Here is an 11,537-nt window from a genome sequence, read left to right as displayed (position 1 = left end):
AGCTCCCTTTTCTGCCCAGGGCAGATTGCTCTGGGAAGTGCACAGCCATGGTAACACCTGTGCCCTCCAGTCAAGATGACTGGTGATCAGGAGACTGGAGAAATGGGGATACGGAAAAGAGCAAAGCCAGGTTTAGGAAACCAGAAACAACCCGGGTCCCACAGACCCACAGAAGAGCAGAAGGAAGGAAATTCTGAAATTTTGCAAGCAGAAAAATCAGCAGGAAAAAGTGTCTTAATTTGCTGCTTTAAATATTGGGGCTATAGGAGTGTGTAAACGAACCAGTGAACTGCACAGAGACTTGTTGACACCCATCTTTGAAGAGGTACACAGAGAATGAAGTAAGCCAAAGCTACATCTTGGACCCCAGCAGGGGAAAGGATCACATCAAGGGAAAATGGACAAGTTTCGGATGATCTTTCAGTTCCTCCAGTCCAACCAGGAGTCCTTCATGACCGGCATCTGTGGGATCATGGCCCTCGCCAGTGCCCAGTTGTATTCAGCCTTTGATTTCAACTGCCCCTGCTTGCCACACTACAACCTGGCCTATGGGCTGGGCATCCTCTTGGTGCCCCCCTTCATCTTGTTCCTGCTGGGCTTCGTACTGAATAACAATGTCTCCATGCTGGCAGAGGAGTGGAGGCGACCCCAGGGCCAGCGAGGGAAGGACCCTGCCGTCCTGCGCTACATGTTCTGCTCCATGGCACAGAGGGCCATGATTGCCCCAGCGGTCTGGGTCTCAGTGACACTGCTGGATGGCAAGTGCATCACCTGTGCCTTCTGCACCTCGGTGCCAGTGGAGACCCTGGGCAACATCAGCCATGCCAGCCTCTCCAAAGGGGAGATTAAACGGATCCTCGCCCGCATCCCCTGCAAGGAGATCTATGATGGACAAGAGCTCATGACCAATGAAGTGGCTGTCAGGTACTTGCGCTGCATCTCACAGGTAAGAAGCATCAAGTCAGTCTGTGCACTCACTGGTGGACTGGAGTTAGGCACTGACACACTTTGCTTTTCCCTTGAGAAAATGTCCTTGTTGAGATCAAGCTGCAGGAGGAGAGACTGCAGATTTTGCAGGGATACGAGGTGCTCAGACTCAGCTCCAGAGAATATGTCTCCACCCTGGTGCAGAGACTGAAGCTGTACGTTGTCCTGATAAATTCAGTCCCCACTCCTGCCTGGGCAGCCTGGGGCTGCAGGGCATTGATGCACAACCAGGCTGTACGCAGACATTCCTTTAAAGCATGCTCAGAGGAGGTTGACATGGGTATTACTACCTGGCTGGTGGGCTGTCACCTGTTAACCCACGAGTTGCTCTTACTGCTTATTATAATGTGTAAAAGCCATGGGCTGATAACCATCTATGCAATTTGCCTCTGCTGCTTGCATGGAAACAGCCACTGTGTTTATAATTGTCCCAGGGAACCACAAATGAAGAACTGCCCCTAACTGCTTGTCCTGTGCTTTATTCCTCTCAAGCCCTATGCTTCTGGATGTGTTGGAGACAGGACAGCCTGACCTACTCTGGTCACTGATGTGCTCCTGTTTAAAAGCAGCTTCTCTCCCTGACCTCTCTGGGCAGATCAGAACTATTATCCCCAAACTGAGAGAAACAGAGGCATGGGGACCTCTGGAAAGATATAAAGCAGCTTTTCCGGGGTAGACCCCAATTACCAGCTGCTGGGAAGAAGTGGGAGCTGCAAAACAAGAGGTCCCACCCAGATAACCCCTCCCAGGTGTATTTCTAGGGGGTTGCACTTAGAGCAAGGTTCACCTTCATAAGCTCAAGCAGCACAGCCCAAGGTCAGCCTGAGCTGAGACCAATGGTGAACGAGCCAGCCCAGTCCTGGCTCTGCCCTCATCTCACCCTTCCTGTCAGACCCCATTAACAGAGGAGCCTGTTACTGCTGTTCACCCATGATAGATGTTACTACATCTAACAGCTCAGAAAAAACGGTTGGACAGCTGCATACACCCAGGGAGTATCTGGAACGACATTAGCTGCGAGTCAGAGGACACAGACTATACAAGACCCAGGTGAGAGAGGCAGGACCAAGGGCTGGGTGCAGGATTCATTCTGGTGTTATTTGTGGTCACTGCCTGCTGTCTGTGTGGGTGCATTAAACAAAATTTCAGTAAAATGCACTGATATGATACATAAGGTCTTCTTGTCCAGTTTTGTAATGTAAACAAGGCCAAATGTTGAATATGCTGAAGTGGAGCCAGGCTCATTCACAGCCTGGGGGACTTCTACTGGGTGGTGGGAAGTGCCAGGTATGTGCCCTACTGCCTGTGATGGGTCTGGTTTCCCCCTCATTCCTGCAGGCTCTGGGATGGTGCTTTGTGCTGCTGATGACCATGCTGGCTTTTTTAGTCAGATCCCTCCGGCCCTGCTTCACCCAAGCTGCCTTCCTGAAGAGCAGGTACTGGTCCCATTACATCGACATTGAGCGCAAGCTGTTTGATGAGACATGTACAGAGCATGCCAGGAGCTTTGCCAAGGTTTGCATCCAGCAGTTCTTTGAGGGTATGAGCACAGACCTGGTGGCTACTCGCTGCCACCTGACCAGGAAAGCCTCTGTAGATGCAGGGGAAGCCACTGAGAAGCTCTTGGGCATTACTGACCGAGGTACCATGAACACGGCCCTGAAGAGCTGGCACAGATGCAAACCCCCACTGCACCTCCACCCACCTGCCCTGCCCAGTGGCAATGGCTGGGCAGGGGAAGGGCAGCCTCCTGCACACACCCCCACACCCCGAAGGGAGACAGCTGCCTACTACAGCGGGGTGTGAGGGCCATGCTCAAGGCAGGTAGGTGGATATCCAAGGCAGGCAGGGGTGAGGGAGGGCCAGTGCTATTGGGATTGCAGGGGCATGGGCACCTTAAGGTCCCAGCTTTGCCAGTGTGATCATATCTGCTCTCACATCCAATCCTACACCATTGGCAATTCAGGCAAGGAGTTTTGTGCTGACCAAGACAGCTATCTTAGGCCATGACAGATAAGCCCCAGGAATGCTGAGGGGTGTGATGCCTCAGCCAGACGGACGTGCCATTCATCCCACACCAACAAGCACCTGGTTTGTGTCGAGGCAATTGCCACAGCAGACACTACCAGACGTGCAAACCTTCCTTTCTTTTACCGCATGCTCAGCACCAGGCAGCCTGTATGGATTTTGGCAGTATTAAAAATGCCCTGCTGGAAAAACAAGCTGGGGGTGCCCCTTTCTCATGCCAAACTGTGAAACCCAAGAAGTCTCCCCAGTTACCTCTGCACACACTACATCCCCACTGACACACACAGCTTCCAGGCCAAGAAAAACTTTAAAATAAATTTTACCCAAGCAACAAGCTAGTGAGGGGGCATCCCATATTGCAATACACATGATGGGAATGGTGTGGTTTGATGTCACAGGACACCTACAAGGAGCTCAGAGATGCTTCTGGAAGCAGTGTCTAGACAAGGCAAACAGCTACTGTTCAGCAGCATGGAAGATGGGGGCCAGGCCAACGCCCTGCCACAAATTTGCTCAGGACTGTTTGTTCTTGTAATTTTACCTGCATATCTCCCTGACACAAAAAATGATGTTAAAAACCTGCTTGGGTATTTGTTTAAGGAGCCAAATAAATAATTCCATCTTACTGGTCAAGCTCTTCGCTCAGACATAAGGATTTATAAAAGCTATTTACAAACGCTGGTGGTGTTTTCTTTATTTGAATGCAATGGAAAGAACTGGGAGGGGCCCTGGGACAAGCTCAGGTTGCTGAGGCTGCGCGAGTTTAAGCATTTGGCCAGTATGTGGCAGCCAGCAGCAAGCTAACTCTGTCCCACTGATCCTATGCCATACCAGGTGGCTGTCCATATCCGTAGAAACTGAGGATGGTGGGATGCAGGCCTTCGAGGTGACTGTGCAAAACACAGCTCAGAAGAACTTTCCCTGGTTGTTCTGATTTTATTACCAATACATTGGATTTCTGCTGCTGCATTCTTGTTTAAGAATGAACCAACTTATTACAGCTGACTGGTAACTGAGGTGACTGTCATTTGCATAAACCTTAATTACCTGTAACTCCACAGAGGCTGTGGAGACAGGAGAACAAAGGAACAAAATGACAACTAAATTCTCTGAACTGCTGTAAGAAAGCCTTAGCAAGCCTGTAGTCAAGGGCAGGCTGAATCTGGCTGACTCCCAGGAGAAAGGAGTGTGACACAGTTTTATCATCAATCTTCACACCCTAAACTTTAATTAAGGCACCTGCCCAGAAGTTTAAAGGCACAAAACCTGATTTACAAAGCAAAGGCGATTAAAAGATAAAGGCAGTTTCCACTCTTATTGACAGTTCAGTGCTGTCAATGGCTCACCAAGAAAGGTCAGAGTCTCCACAACAGCAAGCAGCATGCAGGGATGGCAGGCTCCACAGCAGAGCCATTAAGATACAGAAAAACCCTGTGTGTGTGTGTGCAAAGAAAAGCTTTTGCACTTTCAATTTAGACTTTCAGGATGAGAGCTCTACCCCCATGCAGAAATTTCAGCAGTCACAGGGAGTGCCTGTAGAGCAGGCAGGGTGTCCTTTCTTTCCTGGATTTTGGGGACATCTTTCATTGCCCTTCAGAAGAGCCATCTCTAGGTAACCTGACATGGCCTCTGAGATTTCAGCAGGGCTGTAGTCCTGGCACTGGGCTCAGTTGGCAGCAGCACCCTGGGCACAGGGCATGCCCCGGGGTCCCCTGGCAAGCTGGCAGGTGCCAAGCCGGAGGGGAGCAAGCCCTGAGCTGGCGCGGAGGTGTGGGAGTGCCAAAGGGTGCAATACTCAAGCACCTGGGAGCTGCAAAAACCCGTTTGGGGACCCCAGATCTGGGAATAAGAAGGAGGACTTAGTTCAAAAAATCCCAACTTAACTGTAGACGTTGGGCTGCGCTTCACTTTGCTCTGGGCAAAGGGGAACATGGGTGTTGCCGAAGATTTGCCTGTGCTGAAAACATTCTCTGGGGAAGGCCAAGTTTAAGCCTGGGGACACGGCAAGGAGTCTGAGGAATCAGGACGGGGGGCTCTCCAGCCTCTGCAACAGGCTGAGTGGGAGCAGAAGCTGCGGGATAGATGGTGGAGAGGAAGGCGGGACTCAGTGCTTGGTGCCTCAGTCATCGCTCTGCAGAGGAAGCAGACAGCCAAAAAGCCAAGCAGGCTGGAACACGCCACACTCAGCAGATCACAAGCTGTGCCCAGCCCCCCACAGCCCCACCACCCTCACAACAGCCCCTCTGCGATCTGGGGTGGTGGGATGCAAAATCTGGCCACCTCACTGTGCTCATGATGGTTGATTCCTGCTTCTCATAAAAACCCAGCTGGGCTGGCATCTTCCCTGCTGGCTCAGCTGGCTCCCATGCACAAAAACAGAAGTTACTACATCCTGGGGACCTTGGGGGCTGCATCCATCCTCCAGAGGCTGGGGAGGCTCCAACACTTTCCCTTTGTACCCCAGCAATGCGCCCCATCACTCCCACCATCCAGGGAAACCATGGGACATTCCGTCCAGCCTTTGCACAGCTGTATCGCAGATCTGAAAAACTACAGTGTGCTTCTTTCCAGTGACTCATTCGCAGTATTTCCTTTTTTTTTTTTTTTTTTTTTTCCTTTTTAAAGTCACAACTGCAGCCCGGCATGCAGCAGACTCCAAGCGCCTGCTCTTCGCCCCACCCAAGCACAGGGCCTGAGAACACCCTCCTCCCAAAAGCCGAGAGCACGTTACAGACTGAAAAAGGAAGCTGCCGAACTCTTCAGTCTGTTTTCGTCAGCATTCACTTCACCCATCCGCTCCGCCTCAGCCACATCCCCACCTCTGCACAGCCCTGTGTGCTGCCAGGAACCCCCTGCAGCCGAAACCATCAGAGGAGCTAAGAAAGTTAACTGATTTCAACAGCTTTTCAAGTAAGTGACTGCATTTTCTCCTTTCATATTTTTTGGGAAAAACTTCAACAGACCTGCTGCAAACTATTATTTTTCCCCTCCCCTCCTACCCATCCTTTTCACCCAAACAGGCACCAGAAGCCCCAAGATGAGGAAGGGAACCCGCCCCTTTACCAGCTCCTCTTATTTTTGCTTTACTGCACTGTCAGGAAGGGCATAGGATCTTGTTTATCAGGGCTATTTACTGGTACCTCTAATAGGAGGAGTTTGAACCCCTTGCATTTGAACAAGTTTGCAGGTTTGGTGTCTGGCTACCACAGAGCATGGCAGCTGGAGCTGGGGGCCTGGCTCCCCATCACATCACTACAGTTTTCTGCTCGTCCAGCTGCTTTGCCAAGGGAGTTTTGTATATGGAAAAATGGGGGAAATGCAGGAAGACATTAAGGGCTGCTTGCGTTTGAACACGGCGATATCACAGCATGACTTTAAAGGGATTGTCATAGGCTATATACTGCAGAGAATGGAGGCCAACTTTCTGCCCCCTACCTTTCCCACAGGTAAGGGGTTAAAACAGGATTTGGTGGGGCAGCAGATGAACCAGAAAGCACAGGAGTGATTTAAAGCACTGTGCATAAGTGAGCCTAGTACAAGACACCAAAAGTATTAAGGTTCCTTTGTCTCCTCTGTACCAACATCCCTGCAGTTGAGGCTGGCCTAGGGAAGCCCTTCTGGGAGATGCAGGCAATGGGGTAGTTTTCAGGTCAGGGCTTCCTGGGAGCCCCAGATAAGCACTGATGCTGCCAGCACTGTGCAGGCTGCTAGAGATGGTAAATCAGGTGCCCAGGTCCCTTCTATCTTCAGCAAACCCTGGTGACAACAGTACCCCTGAAGCCAGTGGGTTTCCTCACATGGCTGAGGGCTCCCAAAGCTAGCAAGGTGCTTGGGAATTCCTGAGATGAGATCCCGTGGGGATGCAGTGCAGATGGAAAGTAAACTGAGAAATGTATTAAATGTAGGTTAAAAGTGGAATGGAAGAATGAGCATCACTGCCAAGGGAATGGATACACTCCTTGATAATTTCCTTCTCTTTCAAAAACATCAGGGTACATGCTTCCCTGCTTGATCCTGAGTGCCTGCAGCCCACACAGCCCAGAGGCAGCCCTGCCAGTGAGGCTGGCATCCCAGCATAATCCGTGTTGAAGTGGGAGAAGGGGCTGGGAGAACCCACAGAGGGACAGGGCAATGAAGTACATCTCTGGCATTGAGGTGTGCAGGTTGAGGGGCTCAATTTCAGTCCAGTGGTGAGAGGCTGAGCCAGGGCTGGGGGTCAAGATAGGGAGTATGGTTATATCAATCATATGTGGAAGAGGAGGAGATAATCCTGCCACGCCTAATCCTAACAAAAACTCTTACATAATTGCTTACCTAGCTCTGTCTGCAGGTGTTTGTATCCTGGGTCATCAAGATAAGCTTCAATTTCACAGAAAGTAACTTCTCTTGCAGGTAGCAACAGCCCCTGAGTATCCCCTCACCCCTGTCCGTAGAGGTAGTTCCTGCCTTGTCCTCTCCATCTCCCTGTCCCCAGATGTGCTGGGGCAACTTGCAGTACCTCTTGCTGCATCCCTGACATACCTTTTCCTGTTAACAAAAATTAACTCATCAGGTCTAAAGAGTCAGGCAAAAGCCATAGCACTTGTAAGGGATCACAGTGCCAGCACACATGTGCAGCGTGCACCTGGGCTAGTGTGAGTCAGTTGCCGGGCTGGGGACACATCCCAGCTCCAGCACTCCAGTCCAGTTTCCCCAGTAACATGGCATCCTCCTTCATTGCAGGCTTGGGACATCATCGAGCGTCCAGTGGTGACGCTGACCGTAATTGTGAGAGGTGACTAAAACCTACGAGAAGGAAAGACACAATGAATGTGCAAACGACAGCTGTCCTGTTGGTAATATTTGCTGCAGAGGCACTTTTGGAGAGCTTGGTGGGAAAGTGAAATGACTGAGATTTCATGTTGCTGAATCCCTCTTCCTTTAAGTATCCCCAGTATCAGCAAGCAGCTCCAAAGGCTGGGACGTCAGGCAGAAGGAAGCGTCAGCAGTAAAGGTGTTGTGCTGCTGGAGCAGCCCTTTGCACTTCAGCCAGCCCAACGCCATTTCACCCCACATCAGTGAGTCCCTTGGTGTTGGGAGGTGGGCCAGGACAGGCCCCCACTGCAGTACTCACCTCCTCTTACCCCAGGACAGGATGGCCGCCCTTATCGCTGAAAACTTCCGCTTCCTCTCCTTGTTCTTCAAGAGCAAAGATGTGATGATCTTCAATGGTTTGGTAGCCCTGGGCACAGTGGGCAGCGAGGAGCTCTTCTCAGTCGTTGCTTTCAACTGCCCCTGCTCCCCTGCCCGCAACTATATTTATGGGCTGGCTGCCATTGGAGTCCCTGCCCTGGCCCTCTTCCTTATTGGTGTTATCTGGAACAACCACACCTGGAACCTGGTGGCCGAGTGCCACAAGCGTGGAGTGAAGAACTTCTCTGCTGCCGCCACCTTCCTCCTCTTTGGCTCCATCATGGGCCGGGCAGCCGTGGCGCCCGTCACCTGGTCGGTCATCTCACTGCTGCGTGGGGAGGCTTACATCTGTGCCCTCAGCGAGTTTGTCAAGCCATCCTCCCTCGACAAGTTCCCAGCAGATTATGGGGCTGAGGTGTTGGCCAGGTTCCCCTGTAAGGACGTGCCAGCAAACCTCACCAAGTTCAGGGACGAGGTGACACGGAGGCTGAGATATGAGTCCCAGGTAGGCACGCCAGGGAGAAAAGCCACACAAAGTGGGCAAGGCCACCTTGCCATGTCCTAACTCACCCTCTCTCTTCTCTCTCAGCTCTTTGGCTGGCTACTTATCGGCATTGTTGCAGTCCTGGTTTTCCTCACCAAGTGCCTGAAGCATTGCTGCTCACCGCTGAGCTATCGGCAGGAGGCTTACTGGGCCCAGTACCGCTCCAACGAGGACAAGCTCTTCCGACGCACAGCTGAGGTCCACTCCAGGATCCTGGCAGCTAAGAATGTGAAGCAATTCTTTGGCTTCGTGGCACTGGACAAGGAGGAGAAGGAGCTGGTGCAGGAATTCCCAGTGGAGGGTGTCCAGCCGAGCCCCCAGTGGAATGCCATCACAGGAGTCTACATTTACCGGGAGAACAAGGGCTTTCCTCTCTACAGCCGGCTCCACAAGTGGGCCAAAGGGGTAGAAGGGAATGGGCCAAGCCCAGAAGGTCACGAAATGCTCTTTTTGGCTTCCTAAGACAAAGGTCCTGAGAGCAGTTCCTCAGAGTGTGTGACAGGCCTATCGGTGTCAGTGCATGGTTCAGTGTATTGCTGAGGGATTCACTGGAAATATTCCTCTCAGCAGGATTACTTCTCTCAGTGGGTTAAATAGGGATCAACAGCCTCAAGGTAGAGACTGATAAGTAATACACTGAGCTCGGAAACCCCTCCTTCAGAGAGTCATCTCACTGCTGCTCCAAGAGAAACAAAGGGAGCAAAGAACAAACTCACACCTTACCTCTGGGCTGCCAGTGCACCCTGCTATTTAATGCACCAACAGAAACCTCAGGGAATGAGAGGTGGGCACAACATTTCTAACCACAACTCCTGCAGTCCCACCCACCTCCCCCACAGCAGGGTTAGCCCCAGCCACCCTGCACACCTGCTTGTTTTGATAACACCAGTACCTTCTTAAGCAGTCTTGTGGAGTTGTGTGGTATCAGAGCACTTTACAGATTTAACAGCGCAGGGAAAAGAAAGAAGCAAGAAGTAAATTCCTGTGGCAAGGGGAATGCAATAGTACCTAGAAAAGAATGGGTCAGTAATACAACAGCACACCAAATAACTAAGGCAGGAGGAATCACCAATATTCCCAGTATACAGAAAGACACTCTGTAATTACCAGGTTGGAATTTGGGTAGGACAACAAACTCCCTTTGTTCTTACTGAAGTGCCTGGCAACTTGTAATGAGCCCAAAGGGTCACAACCATGAGTTTACAAACCCAAAAGAGGGCAGAATAGCTTTCAGGCAAGGTGGAGAGTAAGCAGTGCCCACAGTGAGCCACACTGCCATATGCTGCATTTCTCACCCAACCCTCAGATGAGAGTCCAGCTTGTTTGTGTTGCAAGTTGTAGGAAAACTTCAACCAGAATTAATTTTACATATATGTATATATAAACACATACATATATAGTGTATATGCTATATAGTTAATTAGCTATATTAATAGACCATCTGTCTCTGAGGAAAAGGGAGAGAGAAAGTTACCAACCAAAAGACCACATCAGCAGTCTTGCAATGACAAGGAAAAGTAGAAATGGGATGGGGGGAGTAGTCCCCTCCCTACCTTTCTAACACTGACTTTTCCAACTTTTTCCAGTGCCTTAAATGGCCCCTGTACCAGAGGGTCTCTTACAGACTTGGTTGTAGTCTGCAAAAGCAAAGTCAGAAAGGTGTAAATTCACTGCTCTCACCATGATAAAGTGCTAAGTATGGCTTTGAGGCTGCTCTTCTAGAGCCCTCACAGTCCTATTTCTCACAAGGGTCAGCCCTACATACCCGATGCCATTTCTAGAGCTGGCAAGATAATGAAGTTTGTTGTTGCTACCTTTCCTGCTTCTTCATAGATACAACATCCTTTTATACTGTGCCGTTTACCTAAAAGCCTTAACTTGTTAAAAAAAATTACTCAATTCCATAGAACTCAGAGTGGCTTACAAAGAAAAATATATGAAATAAATTATTAAATTAATTCTTTCCCACTGCCTTCCAAGATTTTTTCAGGGGGCACAAAATGCGTATTTTAACATTCTCTATGAATTCAAGGACCAGGAACTTGTTTTTGCTTTCTATTAAACCTACAGATCCTCTCCTACCCAGATGACCCTAGGATGGCAAATTTTAAAGTATTAACACATTAGTAATACTGATTTTTAGTTATTCTTGCAATGAGTAGCAAAGGTCTTGTATGTCAAGATACACAATTGCAGGAAATGAAAGAAAACTTACTTAGAAATTTTTTTACAACATGGTCCCATGAAAGAAAGAGCTGGAGGTTTTTCCCTCACACAAAGAGGCAGAAACACCACTTAATAGGCAAAGAATCCCAAGATCCCTATTCATCTGCTCTACAGATTTGCCTTGAATTTGTGGGAAGGCTGGCTCCCAGCCTCACCATCAACTAATCTGCAGGAACAATCAAATGCAAGCTAAATGAAATTGCATTAACTTGAGATGAAAGAGAGTTCATTTGCATTTCTTCTCAGTGGCCTTCAGGTGCAAACATGCAGACATGCATGCCACCCCCGCATACAGATGCAAGGTAACTTGCTGGAACAAAGCAGCATGAGCATATGCCTCTTCATCCTACTTCCCCTGCCTCCTCCTCCTTGACAGTCCCTAGTTGTTCCTTTGAACCACCTCTACTCCAGTTCCTTCTCCTCCCCTTCCCTCACTTGAAGAGGCAAGACATAGTATTTGGGAATGGATTTGTTTATCCCAAGAATAAACCATGAGCACAAACCAGCTTTTGCTGTTTATTTCGTTTCTCTTCTCCAGTAACCCCAGCCACTTTTCACATGCTGGGACGGGTTAGGAGCT

The 11,537-nt window shown here is 49.9% G+C and overlaps 2 protein-coding genes across 2 annotated transcripts; both read left to right on the top strand.

Annotated features, from left to right (window-relative positions):
• Positions 1 to 397: 397 nt before the first annotated feature.
• On the top strand, positions 398 to 2,793 carry CALHM1 (calcium homeostasis modulator 1). The gene is made up of 2 exons (XM_008490437.1): positions 398 to 946; positions 2,326 to 2,793. Exons 1-2 carry the CDS (start codon positions 398 to 400, stop codon positions 2,791 to 2,793), a joined length of 1,017 nt encoding a protein of 338 aa, XP_008488659.1.
• A 2,917-nt stretch (positions 2,794 to 5,710) lies between these two features.
• On the top strand, positions 5,711 to 10,639 carry CALHM2 (calcium homeostasis modulator family member 2). The gene is made up of 3 exons (XM_008490389.2): positions 5,711 to 5,925; positions 7,738 to 8,692; positions 8,777 to 10,639. The coding sequence occupies exons 2-3, from the start codon at positions 8,150 to 8,152 to the stop codon at positions 9,191 to 9,193; spliced, it is 960 nt and encodes a 319-aa protein (XP_008488611.1). The 5' UTR covers positions 5,711 to 5,925; positions 7,738 to 8,149; the 3' UTR covers positions 9,194 to 10,639.
• The last annotated feature ends 898 nt before the right edge of the window (positions 10,640 to 11,537 follow it).

The sequence above is a fragment of the Calypte anna genome, chromosome 6 (assembly GCF_003957555.1).
Source record: "Calypte anna isolate BGI_N300 chromosome 6, bCalAnn1_v1.p, whole genome shotgun sequence".
Lineage (NCBI taxonomy): Eukaryota > Metazoa > Chordata > Aves > Apodiformes > Trochilidae > Calypte > Calypte anna.
This window is presented reverse-complemented; position numbering and strand designations above follow the sequence as displayed.

Bases quoted from the DNA above. Each gene is read 5' to 3' on its own strand.
- CALHM1 (XM_008490437.1), top strand. From the start codon at position 398: ATGGACAAGTTTCGGATGATCTTTCAGTTCCTCCAGTCCAACCAGGAG. The intron at 947-2,325 runs GTAAGAAGCATC...TCATTCCTGCAG, and splicing joins ACTTGCGCTGCATCTCACAG to GCTCTGGGATGGTGCTTTGT.
- CALHM2 (XM_008490389.2), top strand. From the start codon at position 8,150: ATGGCCGCCCTTATCGCTGAAAACTTCCGCTTCCTCTCCTTGTTCTTC. The intron at 8,693-8,776 runs GTAGGCACGCCA...CTTCTCTCTCAG, and splicing joins GGCTGAGATATGAGTCCCAG to CTCTTTGGCTGGCTACTTAT.